This window comes from Dendronephthya gigantea, unplaced genomic scaffold (assembly GCF_004324835.1).
Source record: "Dendronephthya gigantea isolate DGI-Jeju-01 unplaced genomic scaffold, DenGig_1.0 000021F, whole genome shotgun sequence".
Taxonomy (NCBI): domain Eukaryota; kingdom Metazoa; phylum Cnidaria; class Anthozoa; order Malacalcyonacea; family Nephtheidae; genus Dendronephthya; species Dendronephthya gigantea.
Genome location: NW_021163031.1, coordinates 1571568 through 1586270, shown reverse-complemented (window position 1 = coordinate 1586270; position 14703 = coordinate 1571568). Strand labels below are relative to the sequence as shown.

Genomic DNA, 14703 nt, shown 5'->3' with positions numbered 1-14703 from the left:
CACTGAAATCTCACAGTATACATCCATAGCTTCCCTAGATTATATCCTTTAGTAATGTATTTATGTAAATTAGGTTTTTTCCCTTAGTCTGCATGTTTTTAAAGATACCGTTGTTTTATAATGAAAGAAATAAGACGCACGTTGATAGCAGTAATTTATTACTGAAGTGTTTTTATCCTGTGTTTTTATCCTAAATATTAATATTTTTTGCGTTGAGAATTTTTAATACCGTAACAAGCGGATGTAAAACTTGAAGGAAAAAAGGCTTAAAATTTGAACTTTCCAATTTGAAGACTGTCAATAATATTAGCTACTTCTGTTCGAGAAAAATGTTTCTTGTGAACAGCCTTGTTCGTACCAAGGGTTGACACACTATCAACGTGGATAGTATTTCTCTGCAACGATGGCTCTGCGATGCCATTGTGAGAAAGGTTTCATCAAGCGTTGCACAAAATAGATTCAGTCCTACATCACTTGATACAACTTGTGTTGCCACGATTTTGGCCTTTCCGTAGCTGGCATATTGAACGGTATTTACAGAAGACCCTGCACTTTTTGTGTTATTTGGTGCAGAAGGGCATCGATTCTTTGCCGAAGTTTTCCTTCCAAAACGTCTATGACTCGTCCAACTATACGGTAATGCAAGACATGTTGCAATTGCATGAAAAAATTGCATCGTGCATGTAACAGTGCTTCAACGCATAAGCAGGTGACCATCCTAATTTGGCATTCGAGAATCAATTGCGAGTTGCGGTTACCATACCAGTGTTTATGCATTAATTTAAAAATAACAACTCTTAAAAACTTGCTATTAACGAGCGCGTAATATATAAAGTAGCATAAACAGTTGCTATAGCGGTCAATATTTCGAAAGCACAACAACTTTGCATCAGAGACTTTCGGATTACTCAAGAAACAAAACTTTTCTTGAAGATGGCAAACAATGTCCAAACAGCAATACGGGTGACCGTTTGTTTAGCAGGCTTGGGTATACTCACAATGGGAGTTCTGTTATTAGCATCCGGAATTATGATAGCAAATCTATTGAAGGACATCGGATTATTCTCAGGATTCGAGACCAGCTGTCAGTATTGGGCTGGAATACCGGTAAGTGTAGTACAAATTGAGCATTAAAATCAATAGCAAAAGATAGTTTCAGTGCAAGCTACCATTCGTCCCCAATCCCTTTTAATACAACGAAGGACACGAACGCAAAAGACATAAGATCACTGATCTGAAATCATATATACGGGTTGCGCGCTATCTTTTAGTTTGAAATAAGCCCACACTGACTCACACATGCATTATCATAAGCGACCAACTGACAAATAAAAATTAATGTAGCAATAGAGTATTTTTATAAGATTTGAACTAACCTCTCCCACCCACACATCACGCCTTCAGAAATTACTTTCTTGCATAGTTGACCAGTCCAGGGAATCAATTTTGGTAGCCTCTATCAATACAAGAAGCCATAAAATGAGATTCTCATATAATTCTGTCGTTTTAGATAATCGTTACTGGAATCATGCTTCTTCCAACAGCCTGTGTTACACGCTATCGTATTTTGGTAAATTCAATAGTCGACATTTTTATCTATTTTTCTCAATCTTCCAAGGGGTGAAAAAACAATGCAGGAACCAATAACGAAAACATGAGTGATACACTAGTAATGGGTACCATGCATGAACGCGCTTCTATTAAAATTTCCGTTATTGGTTTCCATTTATCTCACAAGTTACACTGGGGCCGGTTGTATAAAACTACATTTTGCACTGCATTGCATTCACGACTCTGATTGGCCAATTCTGTCACTAACTGCAGTTAAAAGTTAACTAGCCTTTTATACAACTAACCCCATGCAGGGGGCGCTTAGCTGAAGCCCCGTTTACACTACACTCGATTTATTGGCACGGCACGGCTAAAATGGGTTACCGTGCCCATTTCATCCGTGCCCGGCCTTTGTTTTGGTAGCCTGACCACCAGTAAAATTGGGCACGGGTACCCATTTTAGCCGTGCCGTGTCGATAAATTGACTGTAGTTTAAACGGGGCTTTAAACGGTGGATAAGTTCTAATTTCAAAATAGAAAACAAGTCCGCCGTTTTATTCAACAAGCGAACTAAATACTTTTTACCTTAACACAAAGATACTGTTTTCAACTACATATTCAGTGCATAATACCGTGATAATACTCAAGTTGATTCATTCGAGAGAGTTGTAAGAGTGTTATTTAATTTTGACTTATCCACCGATTTAGTTAAACGGGCTTGATACAACAGGCCCCAGGTGAATATTTGAAAACAAATCTGTTTTATAAACTGATAAACTTTAGCTAGAGAAACTAGTCTGGCCCTAGACGTCACGTGAAAATCATCTTTAGTCTTTGCACCCCCAAAAGATGGTGGAAAAAACTATGAAAGGGTTTTTTGAATACTACGGGGGACCGGCTGAATTCCTCCGGTATCGCAGAGCTAGACCATTAAACTATTTTCAGAAAGGTTGCCTATATATTGCATATCGCAAATTTGCATTCTCTCAGACCACATCGCAAAAGCTGAAAGTATTTTACCGCGGTGGGAATGAAAACTCAAAACTGTGACCTTTAGTCACACTTCACCAATGCTCTACAATACCTGACCTGCAAGGTCACGTTCTAGTAGTTGGAAACAGATTCAAGTTCCCTGTTTCGATAGCTCAGTTGGTTACACTCGGGGTGACATCATCCGTGTCACGCAGCTAAAATTATTCACACTTGCAAGCTTATAGGCTGCATGGTGTCCTAATTAATGTCATAATTGGCCATATTCTTTGTAATTCATTACGTGAAATTTGTTGTAATGATTTCATGTCAGATTGCGCGAAACGATATATGGCGAACTGGGTGTACTGGGAAGTAACTAGTTAGAGCTGGGGATTCCGATCGTCTGTGGTTCCTAGTGAATCAGTACGTGTCTGTGTCTATATATCAGAAATAATATTATCATTTCTAGGACAAGTGCAGATCAGGTTATACTGAACGTGCTGTGTATATTATAACCTTCATAACTCATAATTTAATATTTCATGAAGATTCAAAAGAAATGCATCTTTAATGAGTGTTTATATATATGAAAAACACAACTACTGGTGTTTTTAAATAATGCAGAAGCACCACAAAATCATCAACAGCTGTGTTGTAAACGTCTTATCGTGCAAAGCATGACGGGTTGTCACCCGGCATTACTGTATATGGCGGTTATGGCCCCCAAAATACAACGCATGCCGATTATATTCTGAGTAAACATTTGAGTTAAAAGTATTCTTGTTAGACGTGACCTAGTCAGTAAGTAAGCGATTTATTAGGGTATAAACACTTGACAGTAAGGGCTGCTTTCCACTTACGCGTTTTTTATACGCACGTACACGCACGGAAAATTTGAAATGCTTTTAAATTTTTATTATTTAACATCTAGGTCAACTAATGCATACTAAAATATGCAGAAAACTAAGTTCCTTCGAGTTATTCACTTTTTTCAAAGGTAACATGTATAAGGATTTAGACTTTTACGTGCGTATGAAAAACGCGTAACTGGAAAGCAGCCTTAACATTAAAATTTCCGATGAACTAGTGGCCCTAAAATCTCAGCCTAAATAGACAAAAATTTCGTCGACAACTCTATACGAGTACTTATAATTATTTCCTTTTCTGATTTAGAAATACGCAAGTACATGTTGTGTCCTGACAACAATGGTTTTATCACTGATCGTGATTGTGGAAGAATCATCAGAAAGCGCCACTGTACGCTCTATGATCGACGGAATGATTTGCAAAGATATAGACGAATTAGATATCTTTAATATGGTTGAAAAATGTGATACACTCAGGTCCGCCCATTCCTGGTACAATATTATGCTGTTCACGTCAGCTATTGCGATTGTTTTGTGTATAACTGTTCTTTTCGCTTTGTTTGCTGACTGGATCCTGTTCGTGGCAATGGTAGGTTAGGTTTTGGTACAAGTTAAGCCTCTTACAGACGAGCAGGTTTTCCACAACTTTTTAAAGAAGTTGTCAAAGTTGGGCGTACAGACGAACAATTAAAACTTGTCACATAAAAACTTGTCATAGAAAAATTGCTCGTCTGTAAGAGGCTTTAATAAAATCTCGTCAGTTTTCTGCTGGCAAGGCCTATAGTAATTATCAAAGCTGCAGCGAGACCCAACTGTGGGGATGAACGTGACTTGTCTTTTCTTTTTGGTAGAAATCTTCCTACAGAGAATATTTGGAGTCCATGGATAGCCACGCACATCCTCACACAGATTACACAAGATTTTGCGCACCAGACGGGCTGGAACAACCAATATGGAATGCTCGTTACGAGGGTGGCGGAATGCCCCTGGGACCAGTTTGAAAATACTCTCCAAATCAGAACGAACTATTATTATATACATGCATTGATCTACTTTGCTCGTTAAATATTGTACCGTCATACATGTATAACACTAATTAAATAGCTATAATGTAGGTCCAAGCGTAATAAGCAATAGCAAAAGTGCTATTCATGAGAAAAAATTAAAAAAAAAAGCATTTCAGAGTTTCTTTTTGGACCAGGAACTGGTCCCTAACCGCTGCTAATCTTCTTCTTCTTCTTGTTAGGGAGCGACGCTCTTTAAAAAAACCCTAACGCTCTAGCATTACTTGTTTGATCGGAATGAAACTTGGCACAATTATTCTAAGCAATATTCCGCATCGATTGACGGAGTTCGAATTTTTATTTTTGACCTTTGAAGCAAGTTACAAGCAATTCTTGATATATTTGCAGCAAATAATATATACATATCATTAATATTCAGCCTATATATAAGTAAACGCAAACGATTAGAAATACATTGTCCTCTCCATTGTCATAAATACAATGCAGTTCAGAAATTAAACTCGGTTACGCAGTTCCTGGTCCCTATACGATCGTACTTGTTTTTCTGATATTTTTGGCACATATGAACGATGAATATGTCATCAAATCATTCTGACCGCAGTGATGCACTTCCTGTGCCCGCTCTCAAACACTCCCTCTCAGAGTGTCACGTATTTTCGCTCCTTAAACGATTGTATATCATTGAGGTATTATAATTCCTATTGTAGTCTGGTTTAAAAATATATTTGTATATTGGTTGTACCTTGTGTGCGTTAGACTGTGAGATAAATATGTCTGCGAGACTGCGAAGAAGCAATGCCTTCGCACTTTTGGCATTTGCTAGCATAAATAATCATTAATAATCATTTCTTCTTGTCGCTTTTCGATGTTATTTTTAAGTTTTCAACCTAACATAGCGCCATAATATGCTACGTGCATCCACAGCTCTCTCAACGCCGGAGGTAAAAAATTTAAATACAATACGATTTCAACGGATTTAATCAGCATTATGGAAATATTCTATATATTGCATGTCGGGATAAATGCATAAATGAACATACTTTATTAAAATCTTCATCGCAATAACAGTTTGAAATATTGCACTGTTGATCATCAAACTAAAACAGAGTAGCTACCATTCAGTGTTGCGATGGCATCGAAGCTACGATCGAGAATACAATTAATCATTGGTCTAGCGGGCTTGGTATTAACATGTTCCGGTATTATATTATTTGCATCCAGTTATTTGGTGGAAGAGTGGTTGAAAAGCTACGAATTTAGTTCTCCGCTGGGAAGAAACCATTGCGAATACTGGGCAGCAATACCAGTAAGTTAAACCGTGACGATAAGAACGTGATGGTGTAACACATATTCATTTTAAAGGCATAGCGAACTTAAACGTTGTTAGTCATTCAGAATCTCAGACTACGTTCACACGGGGCCGGGGGCAAATTTTGAACCGTGCTCGAATTCGTTCGTTTCATGTGTTCACGCGGTGATAACGAATGAAAATTTGACGGGTTCTACGTGTTCACACGAGGAAACTGGACGATGTGTGAACGTAGCCTCAGAAAGCAATCACAGCACATCGTATTTCAAGAAGTAAAGTAGTACAGTAGTTGAAAATGTAACAAATCGTTTGTGTACACATACGGTAAGCCAATTTGTCAGGCGGCTGTGCGATTAATAGTGGATAAGCCTCACAAACAAGCGGGGATCAAGCAATAATTTTAGACATTATAGTCTATAGGGATAAATACGTGCGCCTGCCTTATGAAGTGGTCACTTGTAAACTTGGTCACTTGTAAACTTAGACTACGTTTACACAACTCCAGAGCGAGAAAGTGACGGCAGAATTTGACTGCGTTTACACTGCTCCGTTTCAATTCCGATACAGTTTCGTTAGCGTTTACACAATAGCGTTCTTCGCTGTCAACATCCGTAAGTTGTTCGCGGGAAATTGCGGCATTTCTTTTTGAAACATTGCTGTCATTGCTTGACGTTTATATCTGTAGTCGTGGGTCGCAAAAACAATGAAAATATAACGCCGATAGCGAGAAAGGTGCTTGTTGATAAATTGTTGGAAAGTTGTTCGCTATATTGAATTACGGCAACAACACGCCAGGCATTGTGGCGGAGTGGTATCTAAAGTGTAGCGAAATATTAACGGTGTAGTGTTTACACAACGCCATGTAGCGCTCCGTTTTCGTTCGACCACGTTTAGAAAGTGTGGTCGTGTCGCTACGGCAAAGGTGACGTTTTCGAACAAATCCGCTCCGGTGCAGTGTAAACGCAACCCCGTTTTGATACTTTTTTGCACCGTTTTCAGACCGATCCGGAGTAGTGTAAACGTAGTCTTAGACTACGTTTTTTCGTTTTTACGTCAATTCGTTTTTAAAAAGGTTTGTCTTCAGTTTAAAGAAGCCCCGACGCTGTTTAATTTAGCTCTTGGGTATCATGTGACGTCATAATTCCAGGGGGGTCAGCTTGAAAACGAGACAAATTAATCAGAGTGAGTTAATTGTTCAATTTCTTGCCATTTGCTCACTTCAGTGCAGCATAAGCGTCCAGACAATTGACATTGACCCCACTTAAACCACTATGAAAACGCTCAGTGAAACCCACCAATAATAATGGCGTAGCCAAATGCATATAAAGCAAAAGTAATACTTTTAAGAGGAGATATTTTTCTATGTCGCGTAATATATGCTCAAAACCTCAGTTATATCTTCATGCAACAGCACTAAAATTTTTGAACCTGAAAAGCATCCACAAAGTATGTTTACTGTATAATCTCAAAATATTGTGAAAATGAAAAGATTTTTCGGGATACGCCGAGAAGAAAATGACACTTGAATCGAAGCTTCTTTTGTATTCATTTCAGTTTCATTTCAGTTACATTGGCGTAGACATTATAACATTGTTGACAGCCGCCGCATTATATCATGTAATAACTCCTTTGTTTAGTGTTTGGCATTCACCAAATACAGTTCAAAACTTAGTTCACAACATAATCTAAAGAATAACGGTAAAATAAATGGATTTTGAGTAGTACGCCGAAAAGATTTTAGGTTTTGAGCGTTTTCCCGCAAAAATACGTGACATAATAAAAAATCTCCTCTTGATAATTTTTAAAAAATAATACCAAAGCAAGGTTGTTTTTCATCAATCAAAAGCTAACTATCCTTTTTATAGACTTTCCTGACCGGCATTGTAATTCTAATCTCCGTAACCAAACATTTCAAACATTATCTCGAATTGTTGGTAAGTCAAACCTACTTTTACGATTTTATGCGCGATTATCTCCTTTTTATAGATGCGACTGAGTGAATATAAGTTACGGATGTACAAATAAGGATACCATATAAGCATTCATAGCTAACTTTTTGTTCGTTTCCATCCGTCAAAAGGAGAAAATCGCACCGAAACTCGCAGCAGAAGTTGCAAGTGCAAATAAATAGAACAATAGTTCAATATTAAGCTGAAGGTTATCAAGTCGATCTTGCAAACATAAGAGCAATACTGATGGCCTAACACCACCAGTATACCAGGCTTAATCGCACTAGGCTTTATCGTGGCAAAAGAGCAGGCATATGACTGGCATTACCTGCATGGTTCAAAAGAGGGTGACACTGACAATAAATGCGCTTCTTGTTGCAGTGAAAATAAATTGAACTTTTATTTTTTTCCACAAAGTACTACCTGCGGACATGTTGCACTCTTGTTGTTATGGTTACTGCGCTGGGTGTAATAGTTGAAGAGACAACTGATAATGGATATTCGCATGCCCTTGTCGATGGAGAGCGCTGCCAAAAACATAACGACGACCTACACCCAAGATTCAAAGAATTTTGTGAAGTGTTAAGAAAGGCGGACAAAATGTTTTATGTGATGCTATTCACTGCTGATATTGTGTTGGTTACATCAATAATTGTTCTTTTTGCTATCTATACAGAATGGATGCTTTTTACCATTTTGGTAAGCAATTAGCTATGTGATTCGTGCTCGATTTTTCAAGAAGTGCTTCATTTTCAATATAATGTAGCTTGATAAATACAGAATGTTCAAGAATATGATCGTTCACATACGATTAACCCTATAATCAATGTTCTAATATAATACAATTTATAAATTGTATTTTATATAATTATATATGCCTAAGTGTGTATATAAGTTTCACGAAGCGTCTTTATAGCATTATAGTCAAAATAAATTATTGCAGCACATTTTTAGACTCAATTCAAACTTCAAAGCACTTTAATAACGATGCTATTGGTTCTTAAAGACTTTTAGAACCAAGTTTTTACTTAAGAAATAAAATAATGGTGCAATAAATGAATCTTAGGTAACCAATTTTAAATCGTTTACTGTTTTATAGTGTATATATACCAATGCATCTATTTTAAAGGTATCTTTTATAAGTTAATTAATCCAAATGTGAACTATTTTGACAAACTCTAAACTGATCTGCCATCGAAGGTTCTTGTTTTTTTGATCAGGTAAAGTTGTAACTTTTTTCCTTCTTTAAAGAATTTTTATCACTTAATGCGAAAGTTCTTTTCTTGTAGAGAGTCGAAACTCGAAACTGGAAACACTCCATGCGTATGGACGGGAGATATGAAAGATTCTCTGTAAATGATGAAAGTCAGGGTGAAGAAACACAAATATCAGAAGTTCAGAGTGTCGACCAAGTTTCACTGCAGGCGGTTTAAAAACTGTCATTAAAAATTGTTTTTACTCAATTTACTGGTTATTATTGGTTTAAAAACCGTCATTATATTGTTTTTACTGGTTTTTATTGGTTTAAAAACTGTCATTATATTGTTTTTACTGGTTTTTATTGGTTTAAAAACTGTCATTATATTGTTTTTACTGGTTTTTATTGGTTTAAAAACCGTCATTATATTGTTTTTACTGGTTTTAATTGAATGTCATTAAATGTCATTTTAATGTTTTCTTGTAGAGAAACTATATTTGAATTTTCCCAACTATACTGTGAATCACGTGTTCCGGGACATCTAGATGTATATAGTTATATCGCGGAGTCGTAGCCAGGGTAGAAAATTTGAGGGGGCGACCAGTGAGTGGGGAAGCCACAAACCATCTAGGGGGGTCCGGGAAAATTTTGGATTTCTAAGGCTTGGAAACACCATTTCTCGCATTCTGATACGAGCTTTTAAAAGTAATCGTAAGGTTACAAATCACAAAATTCTGTCATTATTACATTAGAACAATGAAGGCAATACACGTGAAAAACTCTTTAGATTTACTGATTACTCGTTGCTTACCTAACTTGATCCCCCCTCCCTCATATTTCGCTGGATTTAAACAGTTCATGAGAACGGTTTTAAAGACCATTGGGGGGCAAAGCCCCCCCTTGCCCCCCTCCCCACTTGGCTACGCCACTGTCGCGAACCTGTAGTGCGGCTTACTAAACCACTTCACATAATTCAATAGGCTACAATTTTTGCACGAATGAGCCCTTAGGTTTCCCCTAAAAGGGTCAAGAGTTTTTGTCCATTCTAGGCAGTTGTTATAAGACATTTTAGTAATTAACAATATTGTTTCAGAACTGTAAACTGGAGCACTGTTAATTTAGTTATTTAATTATTTTTGGCCCAATGTCATATACCTAAAATGCCGGACAAAAAAACGTGCGAAACATGCCTGTCGATCTCTGCAGATTTCATTTTTTAACTCTAGCTTTTTAATCTTTATTAGTTGACGCGAGGCTAGCGTTGTTGCATGAGCTTTTATTAATAATAATAAATACCTTCGGAGTTTGTTGTTAGTGACTCCTAATTAAACCTGCTGAAGTTTTATCGGGCTAACGCTGGCTAAACCCGGATGGTTGTGTTCAAAGGGTTTGCCTCTACTTTTGGAGTCCATGAAACAACTAGGGAGAGGTAATTACCATAATTAATGCTCGTCTTGTAAAAGCAAATGAGGGATCATTCTGATAACATGGCGGTTTTAATATCTGCAGTGACCTAACATTATAAACTTGTTACATTGGACTGCTTGGAAGACCTATGTATATAGCTATAACTTAAAGTTAATAATCAATTTCAGTTAGCTTAATGTTGATGGGTGGGAGAACAGTGGTATATTGAACGCAATTCTATAATTCAGTTGTATTTCCTATACGATATTCGCAAATATTCATCACTAACTTTAGAGTAACTTCATTTGAACAATACACTTCCTTTGCTACTGTAATAAAAAAGATTTTTCCATATTAATTGTCAGATGGTATATCACCACGGGTACTCGAGTTTCATTTCTTTCTTACTATAAAGCAATGAAGGTTATGGGGAACTATAGCCCCTGGAATATAATGCTAAAAATAACGCAAAAAAGACTCGAAAAGCTCCATAGCAAAGCAAATTTTGTTTCGTAATCGCGTCCTCTAAACTCAAAGGCAATCGGAAATAATCGACGAAATTTAGGACCGCCCATTTTCATTTCGCGTCACTTGTCGGAATATATACACTTGAGAAATTTGAAAGAACTTTGTATATATAAAGGACTGAAAAAATTCCACAATCAAAATATATAGAAACAAGCTATCAGTTGGGTAATCAAAATTTGCAACGACAGACATCAGATTGGACAGAAATTTGAACGTTTATAAAACTTATATTGACAGAGTATATTATCCATCCACTTTCAAACCTGATCTGCGAACTCAGATCTCAGCAACGTTTGATTCGATAATATTAAAGTTTGAAGTATGTTGGAAGGATTGGTTGCTGATACGTTTTGGATAAAAGAAAAATCCGGGTATTTGGTGAAGAAGGTAAGGTTAAATCAGATACATAAATGACGATGAGTGTAGTTACATTGGTATATATTCAATTACAGCTTAGATATATAGCTAGTTATAACAAAAACGTTTCATGAAGGACAGTTACATAATTATAAAAACTCTATAACTAAATCTTTACGTATACTGTTTTGACATACAACTACAGTAGTCCAACGACGAAAACTCTTCACTCCGGCGGTAATACTACCAATATCAACCAACGGAACGATGTATATATATAGGTTAATTTTGTAACTGTAAAACGAATTTTGCGTTTCATTCTAATTTTGAGCGATCAAGTGGTAGCTTGCTATTATCAGATGGTCGCCACTTAGATCTAGAAGATACAATTCGTAAGTCGTAATCATTAAAGGGGAGACTTGGAGACTGCTGCTATAAATTAGTCGCTTACATGCAATATTAAATTATGTCGGCGGATAATCGTTTTCTAAAACGTAATTGGCTAAATTTCAAATACCTCACAGAAAATAATGACTTTTGTTTGCCAATTATCTATCACTCATGCAGATTTCACAGCTGGTTTCAATGTTTTCTCCATCATGATGTCAAAATACGAAATGCCATTCTCTAGTGACAGTGTCACACTTAAAAATAGCGAAACTGATCGATAAATGAAATTAACAGAAAACTTTCGAAACCTTTGAAACTATGCAAAACTCAGAATTAAACAAAGAGAAATCTGTGACTATATATATATATTATATTCTTTTAAAAACAAATCCATGACTTTTATTTCAAAGTTCCTAAAAGACCTTTGTGTCATTGTGTACATATTTTTTATTCCAATCATTTGAAAACTCTAACGAGTTTACCTTAGTTAAATAAAAGTTGAAGTTGTTTGACAAAGTTTTGTTTAAAGTGTTGCCTAGAAATTGAGCAGGTTTACGTCCGGGGGCGGAACTCGGAAGATATATTAAAATTTATCAAAAATAATTGCAGGAAAGAGATCATAGTTTCAATACTTGTATAATCATTAAATACACTATCATTAAATTAAGATATTTCTATATATACTTAAATTACAAGCTGGAATGAATAATATGCTGTAATTGTCGTTCTTAACTGTACTGTACAATATAATTGGTCCTGATTAAGTTCAATTTGAAAACGCCGGAACGCAAGTCAAAGATAACATGAAAAAAGCGTAACCTTCTGAAAAACCTATCTCTGTCTCTACGCTTGTTTGGTCGGAAAGTTCAGCCGTAGCATCACTTTCAGATGGACATTAAACGTAAAATCTTATGTCACGCCAGCCCACACGTTGGACGTTTGCATGTCTTTATAGTTTATGACTTTACCTGACCTCCGATGATCTTCGATAAATGCCATTAGGTGTCAAAGGGCAAAATTTATCAGAAAGGAGTGTTAGACATGAACTTATCAAATGAAATCAGTGCTAAATTTAGCAACAAAAAACAGTTCTCGACGTTTCGAACTAAGAGCCTTCGTTAGTAAACTTATCGTTTGTATGTCACCAGCTCTTTGAATGAAAGACTCAATTTAGATCGAAACTTCAAGCAATGTTATTGTCTATTTTAAGACATTTAAAAACAATGAGACTTTGTTAATTGTTATTTAACGCTTAACTCAATAACTAATTCTGTAAAAGTGTAATAAGTTATGTTATTCAACGCTATATACAGTAGCCTGCTGTTCATCACATCATATTTTCTGAAACATTTCTGATTTTAAAACTTTTTGCAATTTAGAGAAAAGAAAGGATTGTCAGAATCAAATGCAATGGAAATAAAGGCAAAGGTAGCATTTTTTCCACAACATTTATCTATTTCATTGTGAAACTCTTGAGTAATTTTCTGTCAAACTATGAAAATGTTATGTGCACTGATTGATCAGATTTTTACACTGATAAGCAAGCATTATTCCACTGATCAATTCTAAGAGTGTGCTATTTCCTTGACCTATTTTAACCAATGAAATGTCATTGATTACCTGCTAAAACTGTTTATTATCTGAAGCAACATTTTTTTAATTTTTAGCAATGCTAGAAGTGATGTCACCAACAGATATGTCAACTATTAAATTCCATCAAGAACTGGATTGCAACAAATGTCTCTTGATGTCGGACAGGTCTTTTAGAAGTGGGAGACTGGCACTAGTGCCATCAATTGCATTTGATAAACACATGAGCAGAGGACTGGTACTAGAACATCATGACCAGCATGCACTGCAAGAGTGGGAAGGAAGACTGAGGAGGCATTTAAGAGGTATGTAAGAGCTTGGGACAAAGACACAAAGTTTTATTTTGCAAAGATGACAGGCCATTGCTGCTTCATCTTGAAGCAAATACAATATAAAAAAATTCCCGTATTTGCAATAGGCAAGCAAAGTAAAAAGCAAGTCAGTTTCCTACTGAGTCGGAAACCTAGTGACACTAAACTGAATGCCACCATGCCAGTGCATTTGAACAATACTACAGGGTGTATAAAAAAACTGCAAATACCATAATTTGTATGCACAAGATCATAAATTGGAATTTCAATGCCTGTGAAACTAATTACGCTTCTAGGATTTGAAAATATGTTTCCAATAATATCAAAATAAGCACAAAAAGTGAATTAAAATTAGTGTGTCTAACAAGAGATTTAATAACGATTTTAGGGTTGAGTTGAGTTAAGGTTGAGTTGCTCATATACGTTAAAAACAAGAAATTCTCTTAGCTATGTTCTTAACTGAGCCATTCGTATTAAATCGAACTCATAAGTTTAATTCACTTTGTGTGATTGTTTTTATAACCCTAGAAAACAATCACCACGTGTTCAAATTCCTCTGAGGTCAATAAGGTCGAATATATTATCAGAGCGCATTGTTACTTCTCCTGCCGTTATTAAATTCATTTCGAAAATTTTTATAAATGAATAAAATAGGATTCACTTAGCAGCTAATACTGCGCATTGAACATAGTTACTGTAGCCGTGTAGTACAAATTTGCGACTTTGGCTTGCTGTCAGAAAATGGGGGTTCCAGTACTATGATTTCCCACTAGCTGACAGCAGCGACCTTCATATTTCACAATCACAAAGAACAAGTACCCCATGCTTACCTTTATTCAAACTGCATATAACACAATTCCTTTATTTTTAGTCGTCAGCTACCCAGTTCGTATAATCACAAGCCAAAATGGCAGAAAATCAGCAACACTTCATATCTCTCCCTCGAGGCTTTACCTCTCGCGTGGATTTCCCCCAAAATTCCACATGCTCGGTTCGTGGGATATCGCGCATCATGCTAGTAACCTCGTGCTCCTAAACCGCAGTATACAATTGAACGTGAACTACGATGGCACGGATAGACTCACACTAGCCACAGACAATGCGCGCGATATTTTTGAGACTATTTTTGGTTGCTATGGAAAACTAACACCACCCAAAAACACCGATATAAATATGGACCGCATCGTACCATCCTCTCGACTAAGACTGGGGTCAATGCCGACAAGCATACGAAATGAAATAAGTCTGCG

At 36.4% G+C, this 14703-nt stretch overlaps 3 protein-coding genes and 1 long non-coding RNA gene across 5 annotated transcripts; 3 read left to right on the top strand and 1 right to left on the bottom strand.

Annotated features, from left to right (window-relative positions):
- Positions 1 to 580: 580 nt before the first annotated feature.
- LOC114521719 lies at positions 581 to 4616 on the top strand. Its single transcript, XM_028542242.1, has 4 exons — positions 581 to 1107; positions 1511 to 1570; positions 3697 to 3978; positions 4241 to 4616. The coding sequence occupies exons 1-4, from the start codon at positions 934 to 936 to the stop codon at positions 4388 to 4390; spliced, it is 666 nt and encodes a 221-aa protein (XP_028398043.1). The 5' UTR covers positions 581 to 933; the 3' UTR covers positions 4391 to 4616.
- Positions 1099 to 10281, bottom strand: LOC114521726. 2 transcript variants are annotated; one of them, XR_003686835.1, is made up of 4 exons: positions 10167 to 10281; positions 8096 to 8221; positions 5455 to 5511; positions 1099 to 1456 (listed from the first exon to the last, which is right to left on the bottom strand). It is a non-coding gene; the product is annotated as an uncharacterized LOC114521726 (long non-coding RNA). The 2 variants fall into 2 exon arrangements; XR_003686836.1 differs by lacking the exon at positions 5455 to 5511.
- On the top strand, positions 4882 to 9125 carry LOC114521718. The gene is made up of 4 exons (XM_028542241.1): positions 4882 to 5720; positions 7589 to 7657; positions 8090 to 8371; positions 8962 to 9125. The coding sequence occupies exons 1-4, from the start codon at positions 5544 to 5546 to the stop codon at positions 9103 to 9105; spliced, it is 672 nt and encodes a 223-aa protein (XP_028398042.1). The 5' UTR covers positions 4882 to 5543; the 3' UTR covers positions 9106 to 9125.
- A 511-nt stretch (positions 10282 to 10792) lies between the features above and the next one.
- LOC114521725 lies at positions 10793 to 14269 on the top strand. Its single transcript, XM_028542250.1, has 3 exons — positions 10793 to 11192; positions 12932 to 12980; positions 13220 to 14269. The coding sequence occupies exons 1-3, from the start codon at positions 11127 to 11129 to the stop codon at positions 13453 to 13455; spliced, it is 351 nt and encodes a 116-aa protein (XP_028398051.1). The 5' UTR covers positions 10793 to 11126; the 3' UTR covers positions 13456 to 14269.
- The last annotated feature ends 434 nt before the right edge of the window (positions 14270 to 14703 follow it).